The 21,380-nt window shown below is 39.3% G+C and overlaps 1 protein-coding gene across 5 annotated transcripts in view; it reads right to left on the bottom strand.

Annotated features, from left to right (window-relative positions):
• SNX31 (sorting nexin 31) overlaps nucleotides 1-8,712 on the bottom strand; it is a 60,762-nt gene extending 52,050 nt beyond the window's left edge. For 4 of the 5 annotated variants that reach the window (XM_025994776.2, XM_072734161.1, XM_072734162.1 and 1 more), the window contains exons 1-2: nucleotides 8,547-8,712; nucleotides 8,364-8,438 (exon numbers count right to left, since the gene is read on the bottom strand). In XM_025994776.2, the coding sequence (XP_025850561.2) occupies nucleotides 8,364-8,438; nucleotides 8,547-8,612 (141 nt within the window). In that variant the 5' untranslated portion in view covers nucleotides 8,613-8,712. The remainder of the gene's footprint in view (nucleotides 1-8,363; nucleotides 8,439-8,546) is intronic. The other variant, XM_072734163.1, reaches the window with a different exon arrangement.
• Between the last annotated feature and the right edge of the window lie 12,668 nt (nucleotides 8,713-21,380).

Raw genomic sequence — 21,380 nt, 5'->3', positions numbered from 1 at the left:
AATAAGTAAATCTTTAAATAAATAAATAAACACACAAAAACAAACAAATACATAAAGGGAGAAACTAGTCAGGAATCAGGTTTTAACATGGTATGCCTGGAGAAGAAGGGTGAAAGCTCTTACTATTACCCTAGTCAGTGCCTTAAAGAAAATGAAAACAGATTTAAGAGAAAGAGATAAGAATTTTAAGTCCATGGCTTTTATGACAAATACAGTATCTGGTGAATATTAACTTTGCTTAGGCCGTGGCTTCAAAATACATCAAGAATCTTACCAATCCTCTCCACCCCCACTGCCATCACCCTGGTTCAAACCACTGTCCTCTCTTTGCCCCATTATTGCAGCAGCTTTACAACAGATCTCTCTACTTCTGCCCTTAACCCTCTTCAATTTATTCTTAATACAGCACCTCAAGTAACATTCTAAAAAAGGTAAGCTGGATCAATCTATTGCCCTGCTCAAAATCCTTCATGGCTTCCTATCTCACTCAAGGAAAAACCAGTATCTTTAAAATGGCCGAGAGCTATGCCACTTAATATGATGTCCACTAAGCCACCTGTGACTACTTAAACTTAAATCAATTAAAATGAAATAAAATCTACAATTCAGTTCCTCAGTTGTACTAGCCACATTTCAAATACTCATATGTATTTATGGCAAATTGATACTGAATTGGACAAAGCAAACATAGAGCATTTCTATCAGTGCAGAAAATTGGACAGCATTGGTCTAAGATCTAGAAAGGTTAGCAAATGCCTGCCTGTAGGTAACATAATTAGGCAAATGGATGACAGGTGATGGGAGTCAGGTTTTTCAATACTGAAGAGTATTCCGATAAGCAAGAGGAGTAGGCTAGAATGATCCATGTGGTGACAGATTATAGTTGGAGATATTGGTATGAACTCATATTTGGCTTAACATAGATGCATATGGCTACATATAAAAATATTTATAGGTATGTGTATACACATATTTCCTTGCTCCATCAGCAAAGAGGGCCTAGAAACAACAATACTACAGTAACAACGAGCATACCATACCTAGTCCAAGATCTTGGTTTCTCTTAACCATTCCCCAACTAAAGCAACCATGACCAAAGCAAGAGATATATATAAAAGGAGTCTGGAGCATTTTGTAGCACCAGAAAACAAGAAAGTACTTAAAAAAAAAAACCCAACAATGGCTGTGTGTCAAAGAGGCACAAGAGCAGACAAAGAGCTCCCATGGGTCAAAGCTGGAACCACTAAAATAACAAAATTAAGGCAGTACTGAAGTATAACCCAAAGCATAAAGTAAATATCCAGGTGTCTATGCAGATATAAATTACTGAATAGGGGATCCCTGGGTGGCTCAGCGGTTTAGCCCCTGCCTTTGGCCCAGGGCGCGATCCTGGAGTCCCGGGATCGAGTCCCGCGTCGGGCTCTCGGCATGGAGCCTGCTTCTCCCTCTGCCTGTGTCCCCGCCCCCCCCACCGCATCTATCATGAATAAATAAATAAATCTTTAAAAAAAATAAGTTACTGAATAAATAAATATGAGAGAAGAGACAAATCTGTGAAGAATCCTTATAATTTATGTAGATATTCACCCCACAAGGAGATGGAGCATTAATCCCTACTCTTTAAGCGTGGACTACACATACTGACTTCCTTCCAAAGGGTATACTTTGGAAAAGGAGGAAAAAGAGTAACTTTATAGTGGTCCAACCTGACAAACACAGCCTCAGTCAGGTGATCAAGGTGAGCATCCACAGTGCTAAGTCATGTTGATGGTAGGTACTCTTCCTGTGATGTGACAAGAATGACATTGACCTCTGAGGTCTTACATAACCCACACCCAATAATGTGAAAAACATCAGATTCTAACAGAAGGATACCTCCCAAAATAACTGACTAGTGCACCTCAAAATGGCCAGTAAAAACAAGGAAAGTCTGAGGAACTGACATAGTCAAGAGGAGTGTAAGCAGACAAGTAAATGTAATGGGATGCTAGGGAAGATATAGGACATTAGGCTAATACTAAAGAAATATAGCTGAATTGTAGGCCATACTTAATGTATTAATATTCGCTCATTAATTGTTACAATTGTTCCATGGAAAACAACAGGACAAACCGAGTGCAGGGATATATGGGAACTCTCTGTACTATCTTTGCAATTATTCTATAAATCTATAACTGGTCCACAAAAATAAGGTTATTTTAAAAAAGAAAAACCTGATGTCCTGGCTTCTTGCAAAATCAGAGGTTCTGGAATCACTGGGTTTACATTCCTCAAGTAATCATCCCCTATAAAGGAAGCTTAAGCAGTACCCACCAGTCCCCATTGCCTCTGACCTGATCCATGCCTCTCATTTAAATCACCTGCCTGGCCCCTATAGCCATTGAAGTTTGCAATCTTTCCTGCTTTAAATCTGGTAATAGAAAATATTATAGCAACAATTCTTTTTAATTCAAGGTAATTTTCCTGTTATGCTAAACACTGTCCAAAGACACCCCAGTTGGAGCATCAAACCAACAAGGCTGCTCAAACAACCTGGGACATATGTACCCCAGCTCTGCTAATTCCATTTAATAGGAGCAGAGAATTGTCTTCTTCACATGAGACTATTTCTTGATTAATGGATTAAGTGTCCTTTAAAAGGCACTTGTCTTCCTAGGCATGCATTCACAAATGTCGAAGATGCTCTCAAATTAGTTTGAATCACAGCAGCCTTGAGCCACCAGAGCTGCCTGGGTTTTCTACAAGCAAGAGAGTATAGTATTTTGGGGAAGCCCCTACCATAAAGTCAAAAGCTGGGGGGAAAGTCACCAAGGCTTATGGTTCTAATACCCATCACAGCCCAAAAACTCTTCCAGCAGATTTTATAACCTGAACTGACTTCTCAAGGAATCTTTCCCCTCCCCTCTCTAAAACTGGTCTAAGGGGGAAAATAAACATATCATAAACTGAGTAGTTAAGTCTGCTAAACATCAATCACTGACTCCCCAGTTTTTCAACTCCATCAGAATATAACCTGTCTACTGGTCTCAGCACACAGTTTAGCTATTAAAATAGCATACTAAGAATTACCTGGTATTAGAGTTTAGCCCAAAGACTCTTTCCAAAATTGTTCAAAGATATCCAAAGGAAAACACACCTCTTTTGTTCTTTTATTATGAGATGTTTTGTTTGTTTGGGGTTTTTGTTTTTGAAAGACCATGTTTAGATAATATATATTTTTAATCCCAGCACAATCTCCTGCACTGATTTTCCATCATACAGTTCTGCCTTTTAACTTGAAGAGGACTTCACTGGCCAATGGAAAATATCACTTCCTTCCCCACCTTATGCACTCCTAGCCCCCCATACTTATCTCAAAGTGATGACCCGGGAGAGGTGGAATTACAGACACAAATGGTGTACTTCCTAATGTCAGTTCCTAAAGCTGACCTATCCATCCTACCTCTCCAAGGGTCCTTTGAATCAAAACCCCAGGTTTACCAGATAAAGGGTCACAGTTCAGAGCCAGACTGTGGCATCTGGTACCAAAGAACATTAGTCTGCAGCTTGTATGTTATTCCATTTGTTCCTCAAAATAGCCCTTTGAGGTAATCATCATCACAATTAACATGCCATCTTGCCACCTTCACATCAAAGTTGTATGACAATCGCAGTAACCTGGAGATCAGAGAGATGAAGTGACTTTAACCAAGGTCCTAGAAGCCAATGAGTGGCAGATTTTCATTACTTTTTCCTTCTCTCCCTCATTTCTCTCCCTTCTTCCCCTTTTCTCCTCTTCCTTCTCCTCTACCAAATCTCCAGTAAGCATCTACTAAAGGATTCTGTGCTGTGTATATTATGCCTACAGACTTCATTCATTCCTTCATTTAAATATTTGACTTTTGAAACTAAATAACCAAGGGAAGCAAAGTATATACATAAAAAGAGGACCATGACAAGGTCTAAACATGAAATGACACAGGAATCAGAGAAAAGCATCTCACGCAATCAAGGAAGACTTCCCAGAGGAGGTGAGGCTAGAGATGGATCTTGAAAAAGGGCTGGTCCCTGACCAGTGGGCCAGAAAGCAGAAGTCTTCCCAGGAGGGGGAAGTGAGGTAGTCAGAGGTGATGAATAGGCCAGCCTGATACAAACAGAGAATCTGAATACGGAAGGAACTAGACTGGGTCAGTACCTGGTGGGGGGGCGGGGGGGCAGAGCAGAAGACTAAACTAGTGCATACAGGCTCATAGAGCATTTCCACTCCCACTGAAGGCTCTTTTGTAAGATACTACGGAGATTCTACGGCTGATGTCCACTGCCATATCTGATACTGGCAGCATGTTTGCAAAAATGCATGCATCCTTTTCATAGAGTCCAGTGTCGCTTACACAGGATGGCCTCATCTTTAACACGTGGTCAGAATGAGCCGGTAAAATGTTTCCTTTGCAGGTCTCTCTAAATCCCTTAGAGGAAGGTGGTGTAGGCAAGAGCAGAGCACAAATCAAACTGGTTTTATTTATCTAAAGGTGCAGAGAAAAGTCAGGTCAGGCATTTCACATGGCAGAGAGATGAGTGGCACTCAAAAGCAGAGGGGCAAGCTGCCAGGCCTGGAGGCAACCTCACCGTGGGACAGGACTGCGGGCAAGGACTTCAGAGGGCACTGGTCACAACCAGCATCTTGCAAGCACAGCCAGGTTCAGTCTCCCTAGGGTCCACCTTAGAGGCATTAGCCTCCGCACAGCTTGGCAGACAAAGAGCAGGGGCCACTTCACCTGGGCAAGTGCCGTTCCTCAATCTCAAAGTTATCCAATGTACAAAACAGAAATCCAATACTTAAAGTCAAGAATCACACATCCTGAAGTGCCATCTGCGTGTGATGTACCACAGTGCATGGCATCTGAGAGGAACTTAGTCAATATTTCTTAATAAATAAATCAGCTAATTCTCTAGGATGAAATTTTTATTCTATCAAGATACAGAACTTCCTAGGAAATACACTTCTACTCATCAAACGCACACACAGATGGGGCCTTTTATTGTTTCCTTTTTTATATAGTGGTATTACATCAGATTAAGAATTCTGAGCCATTTTACGTCTTCAGTGGGATAGGAAGAATAAAATCTAGCTGAGAAGTGCCTAAGAGACATCCCCCAAACTTTCTCAGACTCAGGGTTGCCAGACAAGATATGAGTTGTCCAGTTAAGTATTTCCCAAATACTGCAGGGAACTTCTTATCTAAAAACTTCTTTGTTGTTTATCTGAAAGTCACATTTAACTGGGGAGACTGTGTTTTTATTTGCTAAATCTCACAACCTGACTCAGACTATCTACAAAACGGGAGTAATGATGACTGTACTGCTGACCCTGCAGAGGCTTGCTGGGCAGCCTGAATAAAATTCTGTGTCTGGAACTCACTCAGATGGAAAGCAGACCTTGGTTGCCTGGGGTCAGAAGTGGAGGGAGAGGATCAAGGGCAAAGGGGACAAAGGAAATTTTAATGTGAAAAAACCGTTCTTTATCTTGACCATGGTGGTAGTATTGGATACGTTTCCCAAAACTCACCACACTGAACACCTTTTTAAAATTGGGAAGTTTTATGTTATTCCAAAATAGAGTAAAAGCTTGTTACTCTAGGACCCAATTGTTTTACCGATACAATTTGTTTTGTTAACTTTAGGAAGAAACCACAAAATGTAATGGGCCAGAGCAGTTTCTGGAGATTGGATCTTGGCTCCAATACTTAACTAGCAGTTTGATCTAGGGCAAGTTGCGCCTCAGTTTTCTCATCTGTTAAGTAAGGCTATTATAATCCCAGCTCATAGAACTGCTGTAAAAATCAAACATACTGGGGATCCCTGGGTGGCGCAGTGGTTTAGCGCCTGCCTTTGGCCCAGGGGGCGATCCTGGAGACCCGGGATCGAATCCCACGTTGGGCTCCCGGTGCATGGAGCCTGCCTCTCCCTCTGCCTATGTCTCTGCCTCTCTCTCTCTGTGTGTGACTATCATAAAAAAAATAATAATAATAATACTATTACATGTAAAGATCTTTGTACCAACCTTAACACAGTTTAACTGTTTATCATTATTTTAAATTAATAATGCATATAGCCACCTAAGTTCTAAATAGTTTCTTTAAAATGAAGTTGTTCCTACTGAAAGAGGAAAAATGCTAAGTGCAAGGTGTAAGGTAGCTGGAAAAGGATAAAAAAATCTCCACTTTGGGATTTTGGAAAATTTGGGACAAATAAGAAATATTAATTAATATCTAATCTATGCCTCACATTGGGCACCAGGCTGTGGCAATGCAATATTTAAGAATCCACTGCAGTGGGGCGCCTGGGTGGTTCAGTTGATTAAACATCCGACTCTGGATTTTGGCTCAGGTCATGGCCTCATGGGTCCTGAGATCAAGCCCCGTGTCAGGCTCCATGCCCAGTGGGGAATCTGCTTGAGATTCCCTCCCTCTGCCCCTCCACCCATGGGTGTGCCTTTCTCTCAAATAAATCTTTGGGAGAAAAAAAGAGTCCACTGAAGTGAAAAACAGTTTGTTGTTCATGGTTTCCAAAATAGAAGAACTAAAGTTTACTCACCCTATGTTGCTGCTTCTGAAACTGCTAAGGTTTGATAGATTTTAGTTTTTCTGAAAATAAGCATTTTTAAGGAGGGCAAAATTCAGGAATTCTTCAAGCCTTTCAATCAATAAATGTTTCCTGAGCACGTACCATGTCCCAGGCTCTGGGAGAAACTGGCCCCCACTCTTCACAAGTACTCTGGGACACTGACACCCATGACCACCTATGTGCTTATTATTTTCAATGAAAAAATTGAAGGTCAGAGAAGAGGTAAGGTGGCCAGCCAGGAAGTAGTCAGTCAATTCCACACCCTCTTGCTCCCCACTGCTGTCTCCTGTTTTTCACGTTGTGAACGACAACCTCCCCAATCCCACCTCACATTAGAGAGAACAGATTATTGGGGAGATGATACCTCAATGTCCTCCTCCAAATACCTAACACACTTACACTTTCTCTTCCCTTAAGATCTCCATTTGCCAACCTCAGCAGTCCTTCCAAATCCCCAGACAGGTTTTGGTCACAAGTAGCTTCTCATCTTGCAGAAGTCTGAATCCATCCCTCCCTACCTGAGTCAGCCCATCATTCCTGAGGACCTTCTGGGCAGGGATGGGGGTTGGGTGGGGGGTGGTGTACAGGCACTGCAGCAGGTGCTAGCAATTCAAAGATGCCCACACAAATTACAAGCACATTACACCTGTTTGTTGTTGACCTCAAAGAAACTTAATCATACCTCGAAAACAGACTTTTCCAATGCCCTCTGATATGAGCAGGAAGGCTCACTGCAATGTTTCCAATAGTAAAAATATGAAATTGAGAGCTGTCCTTCAACAGAAGGTGTATCTCTATTCACTAGAAACCCAGAATGCCTGGAAAGATTCTCCCAAAAACATTCACAGCTCTTGCCTGAGCAAGTTTGTTTGTTTCTTGTTTTTTGTTTGTTTGTTTCGTTTAAGTAAACTCTACACCCAATCTGGGGCTCAAACTCATGACCCTGAGATCAAGGTTCACAGGCTCTTCCCAGTCTCCCCTTTCTTTCTAATTTCAGGTATATGCTCTTTAAAATCAGGATACAAAAAAATAAAATAAAATAAAATCAGGATACAAAACCTAACTACTAATAATAATTAAAGAGAAAATACTCTGCATGGAGGTAGAGGGAGGGCAACGTTTATTTCCAAACTTTCTTTTACTCCTCTAACCAATTTTGAGGACTTGCAACACTTCCTTATTAGGACAATAAAGCCCATTAGAGCAGGCTAATAAATCAGGCTGCCTCCCAGAGAAAATGCATCAGGACATCAGAGTGAGAAACTATAGTGGGAAATGGCCTCCTGTCTTGAGAAGTCATATTCCCTGAGTTTCCAGCCTGCCGGTACTAGAAGCCTATACACTAACTTGAAAACTTGAAAACAAAAATAGATACACCTTTTTAAAGAAGTAAGCCTAACAAACGCTGGGAGATAGATTAAATACCTATGTACCAGATTCCTAAGACACCTTGGTCTAGACTGAGTTTACTCATTTTGAATGGGGACATTGTCCTGGGGAACAGCTGGTACTGAAACGGAGGCCACCGTCGCCCAGCACCTTGCCAGGTGGGGCTGCTGGGGATCGCTGGGCCGGAAAGGGGTTGGGAGAATCACCTGAGCCCTACTCCCTCATGTCCCCGCTGCCGTTGCCGAGGAGCGGCCACCTTCATACACAGACGGAACCCCAAGGAAGAGCAAGTTCAGATCAGGAGCTTGGAGCCCTCAAGAAGGCCGGTGTCTCGGGGCGTGCTTTTCCTCGCCTGCCTCGAACCTGCTCACCTGTTCGTTCCAACGATGCAGCTGACTGTAGCGCACCCTGCAGAAGAGGTACCCGTCCAGGTACACGGAGTACAGCTGCAACACGGAGATGACACAGGGATGAGCTGAGCGAGCAGGTGAGCCCCCGCCCCGCCCGCTCGCCGACCTTCTCCCAGCCCAGCGGGACCCTGGCCCCCAGCGCACCACGTAGCGGCCCCCCAGCCGGTCCAGCCGCTGCTGGGACACCGGGATACAGAAGTGCATCTTCATGACTGTGTCGGCCGCGCGGCGGCGAGTCTGGGCGCCCGGCTCGGGGCGCAGCTGGGTGGCGGTCTGCAGCCGCGCGGGCCTGGTCTGGGAACCCCGCGGCGGGGGCGGGGGCGGGGCTGCGGCGGCGGCGGGGGCGGGGCTGTGGGGGCGGCGGGGGCGGGGGCGGGGCGGGGGCGGGGCTGCGGCGGCGGGGGCGGGGCGGGGCGGCGGCGGGGCTGCGTGCTGGCCCCGCCCCGGCCGAGCTCGGGTCCCGGGACCGGGCTCCCTGGCGGGAAAGTGATGCCCTTGTGGGTGGGGCGGTAGACTTCTCGGGAGCAGGTCCTCTAAGTCTTCTTGAGATTTTCATCAAAACCCACAAAAGTTGAAAGTGGTTGCTCCAGCCACATAGATGTCCTGTCCACGGGCCAGGCAGGGGACTTCTTCCCACCTCGCCCCCACGGTCGGGCGGGGCTGCTTGCGGGGAGCGGGGGGCGGGGGGCAGGGAAAGGCGCGGCCGGGAGAAGCCGCCCCTCCGAGCCTCGGCTCCAGCGCCGCAGTCTGACTCCGTGGCTGTGGGGTGTCCGGTCCGCCTTCCGAAGGGCCCGTCTCGTGGGGGCCAGAGAGGGCGGAAGAGGCCGGTCAGGCGGGCGCGCCCTCAAACTCAAGTTCACGTTTTCTCCAAGCACGTGCCCCTTGCCCGTCGGCGGTGCCGGCCTGCAGCGCGCTACGCATTAAGATTCTCAAGAAATACGTAAATCTAGCAATTGCCCTAAGACTAGACCAATTGTATTAGCTTGAGTTTTTTGTGTTGATATTTGTTAAATCTAACACGTAAGGTCAGCTACAATAGTTATAACCCTGATTTAGTATTTCCTAATACCGAATATTTTTCCTTTGAGAAACATTTTTCCCATTAACATACCAGAAATCTCAACAATATTTTTTCATTAATATATCAGAAACCTTATCAGATGGAAGTGGTTTGGGCCCCTCTTGATCCCCAGGAAGCCCTGGTTTTAAATAGGTGCAGCGCCCAGTTAGCTGGGTTTGTGTAAACCCTGTGTTCTCTGGACTAACCAGCCCGAGGTCTTTCAACCGGCTTTCATCTTTAGTAGCTGTGTAAAGTAACCCCCCTAATTCCCTTACTCTAGTGAAATCAAGATAGAATCCTCCAAAATGGTCACAGGGTGAAGGGATGCCGCGCTTACCTGTACCTGCCGCATACCTCCTGTCCTCTAATCTCCTAACTCTGATGGGTGAAATTCAGGAGCAACATCCTGCCACTGACACCACCAGAATGGAGGAACTTTTCCAAGGTCACAAGTGATGTTTTTTTTCACATTGGTCTGAGTAGTTTTTCTAGGATTCAGTGATAACACTGAAAGTCCTTTATCTTTTTTTTTGTTTTTAGTGTTTATCTAAATTCTAGTTAATATATATGGTAAAATTGGTTTCAAGTGTAGAATTTGGTGATTCATCACTTACATATAACACCCAGTGCTCATCACAACAAGTGCCTTCCTTCATCCCCGCCATGCCCACCCCCTTCCTCCCTTATCCCTCAATTTGTTCTGTGATACCAATCCTTACCAGGTGAGAGAGCTGAGTGCCTGATGGGGGAATCTGAGACTCAGGAGCCAACATTTGCAAACACCCATTATTTCTTCATGCTTACCTACTTATTGCATGCTGGGCTCTCGTGTATGTTTTATTGCTTAGTTTCCACAAGCACTGTGAGCTAGGAACCACTGATGGTTCCGGCCTTACAGAAAAGGAAATGGAGACTGGGGGCCATTAAGTTAGGGAGGCAGTATAGTGTAGAGACTAAGAGAACAGCAAGATGAATTCCTATCCCAGCTCAGTGGCTTTTTAGTTGAGGGTCCTTGGGCAGGTAGTAGAAGAAAAGCATTTTCTTCCTTTGTGAAATTGCGTTCATACCTGTACTCTGGGATTTTTCAGCCCAGGGTTGATGGGCCTTAGGGTTTTTCCACCTGCCAATGGGGGCCATCTCTGAACTGGAAGGCCACCCTACGCGCCAAGACCAGCGGTGTCCTTGAGTGTCCCCTGGGGGTAGAGGCGGATCATGCAGGCTCAGGGGATCTGGACAAATCTTCAGGCCAGGAGAGCAGAGCCCATCCTCCTGGGAACTTTCTTCCGCATGTTTGGGGCCGGCCTCTGCCTCCTAGCATTGTCCAAATGGCCATTTCCTTCCTTTCACTAATGCCAGCCCTGAAGCTGACCTGGAACAGGACTAGCCTTTGTGCAAATCCCTGTCTACTACCTCCAGCTCCTGACCATCTGCTCTCTTTCACTCATTTAATGAACATTATTTTTTTAGTATTTGTATCTTATTTTTTCCAACTTTACTGAGCTATAATTGACATGTAATGTTTAAGTTTGAGGGGTACAATGTTCTAATTTGATACGTGCATATTGAGAAATAATTATGGTATTTATCGCCTCACATAGTTACCATTTGTTTTGTTTTTGTAGTGAGAACATTTAAAATTGACACTTAACATTCTTTTTTTAGTATTTTTTTATAATAAATTTATTTTTTATTGATGTTCAATTTACCAACATACAGAATAACACCCAGTGCTCATCCCGTCAAGTGCCCCCCGACACTTAACATTCTATTGTATATTTGAAAATTGCTAACTATAGTCTCCATGCTGTACATTAGATCCCCAAACTTTATCCATCTCCTAACTGGAAGTTGGTACCTGTTGACCATCACTGGTCTACCTCTCCCCCCTGGCAACCACCAGTCTGTTTTTATGAGTTCAGTTATTTTAGATTCCACATGAGATCCTATATTATTTGTTTTTATCTGACTTCACATAATGTCCTCACGATCAATCCATGTTACTGCAAATGTCAGGCCTGCCTGCCTTTTTTGTAGCCAATAAATATTGCTGTGTGTCTCTGTGTGTGAATAATGTTCCTGTTTCTCTCTGTGTCCCATTTTCTTTATCAGTTTATCCACTCCTGGACATTTAGGTTGTTTCCATGTCTTGACTATTGTAAATAATGCTGCAATGAACGTGGAGGTGCAAATACCTCTTTGAGATGTGATTTTTGTTTTCTTATACCCAGAAGTAAGATTGCTGGATAGATGGTAGTTCTATTTTTAGTATTTTGAGGAACCTCCATACTGTTTTCCATAGTGGCTGCATCAACTTACATACCCACCAACAGTGAATGCATAAGGGTTCCCTTTTCTTCACACTTTGGCCATCACTTGCTATCACTTTTGTTTTTGATAATAGCCATTCTAACAGTGAGGTGATATCTCACTGTGGTTTTGATTTGTACTTCCCTGATGATTAGTGATGTTGAGCACCTTTTTATGTACCTGTTGGTCATTTGTAAACTTTTAGAAAAATTATCTATTCAGGCCCTTGGCCCATTTTTTAAAAATTGAGATATAATTTACATATAACATATTAATTTCAGGCATATAATGATATTTGTAAATATTGTAAATATTGTGAAATGACCATCACAATAAGCCTAGTTAACATCCATTACTACATATACTTACAAAATTTTTTCCTCGTGATAAGAAATTTTAGGACCTACGGTCTTAACTTTCAAATATGCAATACAGTATTAACTATAGTTGCCATGCTGTGCCTTATATCCTCCAGGTCCGCCCATGTTGTTGGAAATAGCACAATCTCATTCTTTTTATGGCTGTATGATATTACACTTATTACATGGTATTACATAATATCATACCATATGATATTATTGTGATATTATGATGGTATTACATAATATCATACCATATGATATTATTGTATATGTGTGTGTGTGAATACATACCACACCTTCTTTTAATCCAATCATCTATGGATAGACACTTACGTTGCTTCTATATCTTGGCTATTGTAAAAAATGCTGCAGTAAACCTAAGGATACTTATGTCTTTCAACTTAGTGTTTTTGTTTTCTTTGGGTAAATACCCAGTAGTAGAATTACTGGATTATATGCTTATTCTATTTTAAATTCTTTAAGGAATTTCCATATTTTTTTCCACAGAGACTGTACCAATTTGCATTCCCATAAATTGTGCGTGAGGGTTCGTTTTTCTCTCCATCCTCACCAGTGCTTATTATTTCTTGTCTTTTTTGTTTTAGCCGTTCTAAAAGATGTGAGGTGGTAGCTCATTGTGGTTTTGATTTGCATTTCCCTGATGATTAGTGATGTTGAGCATCTTTTCATGTGTCTGTTGGATATCTATTTGTATGTCTTCTCTGGAAAAATGACAATTCAGCTCCTCTGTCCATTTTAACTGGATTATTTGGTTTCTGGGTGTTCTATAAGTTCTCTATAGATTTTTTGATTTGGGCTCTTATTGGTTAGTGTAGTCCCAGTAGTTTATTCTAGCTTTTGTTTCCTTTGCCTGAGGAGACCTCTAGAAAAATGCTTCTACAGATAGTGTCAAAGAGATTACTGCCTATTTTATTCTAGGAGTTCTATGGTTGCAAGTCTCACATTTAGGTCTTTAGTCCGTTCTGTGTTTATTTGGTTGGTATAGGATAGAAGAAAGTGATCCAGTTTCGTTTTTTTTGCATGTAGCTGTCCAGTTTTCCCAGCACTATTTGTTGAAGGAGACTGTCTTTTATTTATCATGTATTCTTTTCTCCTTTGTCACAGATTGATTAACCATATAAATGTGGGTTTATTTTCTGGGCACTCTATTCTGTTCTATTGATCTGTATGTCTATTTTTATTCCAGTACTATACTGTTTTGGTTACTACAGCTCTGTAGTATCTTGAAATCTCAGACTGTGGTACCTCCAACTTTTTTCTTTCTCTAGACTGTTTGAACATGGTGGTTCCATGTAAATTTTTATATTATTTGTTCTAGTTCTGTGATAAATGTTGTTGGTATTTTGATAGGGATTGAATTAAATCTGTAGACTGCTTTGGGTAGTATGGCTATTTTAACAATACTCGTTCTTCTAATCCATAAGCAGAAATGTCATTCCTTTTAGGAATGTCAAACAGATAGGACATTTGTTTGTGTCCTATTTAATTTCTTTCACTAACGTTTTGTAGTTTTCAGAGTACAGGTCTTTTACCTCCTTGGTTGAGTTTATTCCTAGGTATTTTATTATTTTTTGGTGTGATTATTTTCTTCATTTCTCTTTCTGCTACTTCGTTATTAGTATATAGAAATGCATCAGATTTCTGTATATTTACTTTGTATTCTGCAACTTTACTGAATTCATTTATAAATTCTAATAGCTTTTTGGTGGAGTCTTTTGGGTTTTCTATGTATGGTATCTTGTCATCTGCAAATTGTGAAAGTTTTACTTCTTACCAATTTAGATGCATTTTATTTCTTGCCTAATTGTCGCTAGGACTTCCTGTGCTATGTTGAATAGAAGTTGTGAGAGTCGACATCCTTGTCTTGTTCCTGTTCTTAAAGGAAAAGCTTCCCATTTGTCACCACTATGTATGATGTTAGCTGTGGGTTTTTTTATTTATTTTTTTAATATATGGCCTTTATTATGTTGAGGTAGATTCCCTCTAAGCCTACTTTGTTGAGATTATTTGTCATGACTGGATGTTGTACTTTGTAAAATGCTTTTTCTGTACCTATTAAAATGAGTGTATGGTTTTTATCCTTTCTCTTGATGTCACGTATCATGTTGGTTGATTTTGTGAATATCGAACGATCCTTGTGTCCCTGCAATAAATCTCATTTGATTCTGGCAAATGATTTTTTTAAATGTATAATTGGATTCAGTTTGCTAATACTTCACTGATACCTTGTTCTCTTGTTGATGGTTTCCTTTGTGCAGAGCTTTTTAGTATAATGTAGTCCCACTTGTTTGGTTTTGCTTGTGTTATATTAACATTTGGTGTCAAATCCAGAAAACCATCCCCAAGACTGATATCAAGGAACTTACTGCCTATACTTTCTTTTAAGATTTTTATGGTTTCAGGTCTTACGTTCAAGTCTTTAATCTATTTTGAGTTAATTTTTGTGTATGGTATAAGGTAGTGATCCAGTTTCTTTTCCATGTGGCTGTCCAGTTTTTCCAACACCATTTATTGAAGAATTGTCCTTTCCTTATTCTACATTCTTGCCTCATGGGTTTATTTCTGGGCTATCTATTCTGTTCCATTGATCTGTGTGTCTGTTTTATGCTAATACTATACCATCTTGATTACTATAGCTTTGTAATATAGCTTGATCAGGGCTCATGATGCCACTGGCTTTGTTCTTTCTCAAGATTGCTTTGGCTATATAAAGTATTTTATGGCTCCGTGCAAATTTTAGGGTTGTTAATTCTAATGGAATTTTTCACAGAAATAGAACTTTGATAGAGATTGCATTTACTCTGTAGATTGCTTTAGATGGTATGGACATTTTAACAACATTAATTCTTCCAATCTGTGAGCACAGAATATCTTTCCACTTATTTGTGTCCTCTTCATCCTCTTCAATTTCTTTCATTAGTGTCTGATACTGTCCAATGTACTAGTTTTTCACCTCTTTGGTTAAACATTCCTACATATTTTATTCTTTATGGTACAATTTATGATTATTCATTTTTCTGATAACTGAAATAAAACAGATTTTAGTGTACAGAAATTATATAGATTTCATGTCTTTATGAATCTTTACTGGATTTATTAGTTTGAACAGTTTTTATGGAGTCTTTGGAGTTTTCTATGTATAATGTCATCTGCAGATAGTGACAGTTTTACTTCTTCCTTTCCAATTTGGATACTTATTTTTCTTGCCTAATTGCTCTGGCTAGGACTTCCAATATTATGTTGAATAAAAGTGGGGAGAGTAGGCATCCTTGTCTTGTTCCTATTCTTAGGGGAAACGCTTTTAGCTTTTCACTATTGTATATATTAATTGTGGGCTTCTCTTATATAGTCTTTATTATGTTTATATATATCACCCTACACCCATTTTGTTGAGATTCTTTTTTTTTTTGCCATAAATGGATGTTGAATTTCATTAAATGCTTTTTCTTTCTTTTCTTCTAAATTTTTTTTCATGAGAGACACAAAGAGAGAGGCAGAGACCTAGGCAGAGGGAGAAGCAGGCTCCCTGTGGGGGGCCTGATGGAGGACTCGATCCCGGGACTCTGGGATCAAGCTCTGAGCTGAGGGCAGACACTCAACCACTGAGCCACCCAGTCATCCTTTAAATGCTTCTTTTGTGTTTATTGAGATCATTTGATTTTTTTAATCCTTTATTTTGTAATGTGATGTATTGATTTTGTGGATATTGAATCATCCTTGCATTCCTGGAATAGATATCACTTGATCGTGGTGTTATCCTTTTAATGTATTGTTGAATTTTTTGCTAATATCTCGTTGAGGGTTTTTGCATCTATATTCATCAGGGATATTGGCCTGTAGTGTGTTCACGCTCGCTCACTTGCTCTCTCTGTCTGTCTCTCACTCTCTCCCTCCCCTTGTCTGGTTTTGGTATTAGGATAATGCTAAAATCATAAAATGTTGAGAGTTTAGAAGTTCCCTCTTTTTCTATTTTTGGAAGAATTGTGAGAAATCTTGGTATTAATCCTTAAATGTTTTATAGAATTTACCACTGAAGCCCTCTGGTCTCGGACATTTGTTTTTTGGGAGGTTTTTGACTACTGATTCAATCTCCTTACTACTCAGTAGAAAGATTCAGATTTTCTATTTCTTTTCAGATTTTCTATTTCTTCATGCTTTGGTATGACCATGGTAGGTTGTATGGTTCTAGCAATTTACTCATTTCTTCTACATTGTCTAATTTGTTAGTGTGTAAATGGGATAGTACTCTTATGATCCTTTGTATTTCTGTATTATCAGCTATAATGTCTTTCCTCATTTCTGTTACTTGATTTTGGGGGGTTTTTATTTTGGTGCATCTAGCTAAAGATTTGTGGATTTTTGTTTATTCAAAAACAAAATCTCAAATCTTAATCATTTGGGTTTTCTTTTTCCTATTGTCTTTTTAGTCTCTGATTTATTTTCTCCTGATCTTTATTTCCTTCCTTTTTACTAGCTTTGGGCTTTGTTCTTTTTCTCATTTGAGGTGTCAAGTTAGTTTGAGATTTTCCTTATTTTTTGGTGTAGACATTTATTGTTATGAACTTACCTCTTAGAATTCTTTTTGCTGCATCCCATAAATTTTGGTATATTGTGTTTCCATTTTCAGTTGTCTTAAAGTACTTTTTAATAGCTCTTTTGACCCATTGGTTATTCAGTAACATGTTGTTTAATCCTCACATAATTGTGAATTTTCCCATTTTTCTTCTTGTAATTGATTTCAAGTTTTATACTACTATGCTTAGAAATGATATTTGATACGATTTCAATCTTTTTTTAAAAAAGATTATTTATTTATTTATTCATTCATTAGAATGCACAGAGAGGAGAGAGAGAGAGAGAGGCAGAGACACAGGTAGAGGGAGAAGCAGGCTCCATGCAGGGAGCCCGACATGGGACTCGATCCCGGGTCCCAGGATCACGCCCTGGGCTGAAGGAGGCACTAAACCACTGAGCCATCTGGGCTGCCCCGATTTCAATCTTCTAAAGTAAGACTTTTTTTTGTCTTTGCCCATTTTTTTTTTTAGTCAGATTATTTCCATTTTTGACATTGAGTAATGTGATCATCTTATGTATCTTGCATATTAACCCTTTCTCATATATATATATGGCTTTCAAATATTTTTCTCACATTTCATAAGCTGCTTTTTCATTTTGTTTCTTCTGCTGTGCAGAGGATTTTTAGTTTGGTGTCGACCCACTGGTTTATTTTGTGTTTTTGGTGTCCTATATATAAAAATTGATTGCTACCAATGTAAAGGGCCCTTTTCCATATGTGTTCACTGTGCATTTTGTGGTTTCAGGTCTTATATTTTTGTGAGTTAATTTTTGTGAGAAATATATAATAGGGGTCCAGCTTCTTTTTTTTTTTTTGGCATGTGAATATCCAGTTTTCCCTAGAGACACTTTTCTCATTGAATATTCTTAGCTCCCTTGTTGAATATTAGTGACCGTATATGCAGAAGTTTATTTCTAGGATCTCAGTTCTGTTCTGTTAATCTATAGGACTGTTTTTATGCTAGTACCATACTATTTTCATTACTATACCTTTGTAGTACAATTTGAATCAGGAAGTGTTATGCTTCCAGCTTTGCTCTTTCTCAGAGTCTTTTGTAGTTCCCATATGAATTTTAGGATTGTCTTCTCTATTTTTGGTGAAAAATGCCATTGGAATTTTGAAATTTAATTTTATTGAACCTATAGAAGGCTTTAGGAAAATGGATATTTCAACAATATCCAATCTATGAACATGGGATAACATTCCATTTATTTGTGTCTTCTTCAATTTCTTTTATCAATGGTTTATAGTTTTCAGTGTACAGATCTTTCACTTCCTTGGTTAAATTTATTCCTACATATTTTATTCCTTTTTTTGCTATTGTAAAAGGGATTTTTTTTTATTCAGCTATTTCATCGTTAGTGTATAGAAATGCAACTGATTTTTGAACATTGATTTGGTACCATTCTACTTTGCTGAATTTATTCTAGTATTTTTTATAAAGTCTTTAGGATTTTATATAAATTATGTCATGTCATCTGCATATGACTGCTTTACCTCTTTCTTTATGATTTGGATGCCTTTGATTTCTTTTCTAATTGCTCTGGCTAGGACTTCCAGTACTATATTGAATAGAAGTGGTGAGAGTAGGTATCCTTGTCTAGTTCCTGATCTTTAGAGAGAAAGTTTCCAACTTTCACTTTTGAGTATGATTAGCTATGGGCCTATTATATATGTCCATTTTTGTGTGAAGTAAGTTCCTTCTATGTTTACTGAAAGTTCTTATGAGTGAATGTTGAATTTTTGTCAAATGCTTTCTCTGCATCTACTGAGATAAGATTTTATTTTTTAATTCAATTAATATGATGTATCACATATATTGATTTTTGTACGTTGACCCATCCTTACATTTCCAGGATGTATCTTGTTTGGTCCTTGTGTGTGATTATTGTAATGCATTGTTGAATTCAACTACTATTTCACTGAGAGTTTTTGTATTTATAGTCATCAGCAGTATTGTTCCATAGTTTCCTTTTCTGGTAGTGTCTTTATCTGGCTTTGGTATCACTGTAATACTGGTCTTTTAAAATTGGTTTCAGAGTGTACCTTTTCAATATTTTGGAAGAGTTTGAGAAGGATTGATGTTAGTTTTTTTTTTTTTTTCTATATGTCTTGTAGGATTCACCAATGAAGCCATCTGGTACTGAACTTTTGTTTTTTGGGAGGTTTTGTTTATTTTTAATGCTTCATCTCCTTACCACTGGTCTGTGTAGGTTTTCTAGTTCTTCATTCTGTTGATTGGTTGTATGTTTGTAGAAATTTATCTATTTCTTCTAGGTTGTCCAGTTTTTTGGTGTATAATCTTCATAGTGGTCTCTGGTTCTTTGTCCTTATTTCCATGTATAAGTTGTAATGGTTCATCTTTCATTTCTGACGGAGTCTTTTTTTTTTTTCTTTCTTGGTAAGTGTAGCTAAAGGTTTGTCAATTTTATTTTTAAGGAAGCAGTTCTTATTTTGTTAATCTTGTCTATTTTTTCATATTCTCTATTTCATTTATTTAATTTTATTTACTTCCTTCAGCAACAAACATCTAGTTCTTTTTCTAGTTCCTTGAGATGTAATGTTAGGTGTTTATTTGAGATCTTTTTTTTTTTTCTCATTGTTAAGGTAGGTCCTCATAGTTATATGCTTTCCTCCTAGAGCTGCTTTTGCTGCATCCTTTAAGTCTTGGGATGTTGTTTCAATTTCCATTTGTCTCAAGATTTTTTTTTGATATCCCATATGATTTCTTCTTTGATATATTGATCAGGAGCATGTTGAATTTCCACATATTTGTGAATTTTCCTTCTGTTACTGATTTCTAGTTTCATACCTTTGTGGTCAGAAAAAATACTTGACGTAATTTCTATCTTGAATTTGTTGAGACTTGTTTTCTAGTCTAACCTGTCTCTCCTGAAAATTGTTCCATTTCTACTTGAGAAGAATGTGTATTTTGCTGTTGTAGGATACAATGTTCTGTATGTCTATTAAGTCCATTTACTCTATAGTGTTGTTGAAATGTACTGTGCCATTATAGATTCTCTGTCGGGGTGATCTAATCACAGTTGAGTGTGTGCTATTTAAGTTCCCTATCATTATTGTATTGCTGTTGATGTCTTTTTAGTTCTCTCAATATTTGCTTTATATACTTCAGCACTCTAATGTTGCACATATAAAATTTACAATTATTGTAACTTCTTGATGAACTGATCTCATTAGGTTCATTATATATCATTATATAATTATCATTATATAATGACCTTCTTGTCACTTGTAACCATTTGTAGCACAAAGTATTTCTTTTCTGACAAAAGTTAAACTACCCTGCTCTCTTTGATTTACTATTTACTTGGAATATCTTTTTGTTTCATATTTTCCACTTTTAGCCTGTGTGATCTTCAAGTGAAAGGGAGTCTCTTTATCATTGGATCTAGTGTTCTGTTTTTTTTCCCCCCATCCAACCATTCTGTCTTCTGACTGGATAATTCGCATTTATAATAATTATTGATAGGTAAGGACTTACTATTGTTACTTTGTTCATTGCTTTCAGATTGTTTTGTGTGCCTTTGTCCCTTGCTTTCTCTTTGGCAGTCTTTGTGATTTTATTACTTTTTGTAGTAGTAAGTTTTGATCCCTTTATCATAATGTTGTGTGTATCTACTATAGGTTATTTCTTTGTGGTTACCATGAGGTTTACGTAAAATGTCTTATAGTTATAACCTCCTATTTTAAGTTAATAAGTTAACTTGAATAGCATATAAAAATTCTGTACTTTCACTTCTACCCCCACCTCCTATTTTAGTTTATTGATATTATAATTTATCAACAAACATTATTGAGCTCCTTCCATGTACTCTATGCTGTGCAAGGCAAAGTGCTCAAACATGCTTAAGAGCTCAGTATAATAGCTAACACTCTAAAAGAAACTATTATCTACCAGGTGTTATGAACACTTTAATGAACTCAATTTCACAACAACAAATTGAAGTAAGTACTGACATTATTCTCATATACGGTTGGGGAAACTGAGGCACAGAAGTTAAGAAACTTGCTTCAATGGACAGAATTTGTACGTAGTGAAGCTGGGTTATCAGGCAGGCAGGCAGTCTGCATCTACAACCCATGCTTTATTACATTGCTTTCCTAGGATGGTTTGTGAAATATGTACCATTACTTTACAGTCATGTCATTTACAGGTCCTAGCTCTTTTTTTTTTTAAGATTTTATTTATTGATCTATTTATCTATCTATGTATCTATCTCTCACAGAGAAAGAGAACACAAGCAGGGGTGCCCCAGGCAGAAGGAGAGGGAAAAGCAGGCTCCCAGCAGAGCAGGGAGCCCTATGAGGGGCTCGATCCCAGGACCCTGGGATCATGATTTGAGCCAAAGGCAGATGTTTGAGACACCCAGGTGCCCCTATAGGTTTTAAATTCTTAATGCAGTTTTACATAAATTTTTATGATGTTGCATTTCTGAATTCTATATTTCCAAGGATTTTAACTTACTCTGTGCTTGATACATGGTGGTCATTAAATAAAAGCTTATCATTTCCTCCTTCAAGGACTATTGAGTGCCTCTTATGGGTTGGGCACTACAGTGTGACACATATAGTCTCCTAACCTCACAGAATCTACAGCCTAGATCACAGATAAGAAAAGAGGCTGTTTCTGT

Source organism: Vulpes vulpes, chromosome 13 (genome assembly GCF_048418805.1).
Source record: "Vulpes vulpes isolate BD-2025 chromosome 13, VulVul3, whole genome shotgun sequence".
Classification (NCBI taxonomy): Eukaryota; Metazoa; Chordata; class Mammalia; order Carnivora; family Canidae; genus Vulpes; species Vulpes vulpes.
The sequence above is the reverse complement of the archived record's forward strand: the minus strand, read 5'-3'. Positions and strand labels throughout refer to the sequence as shown.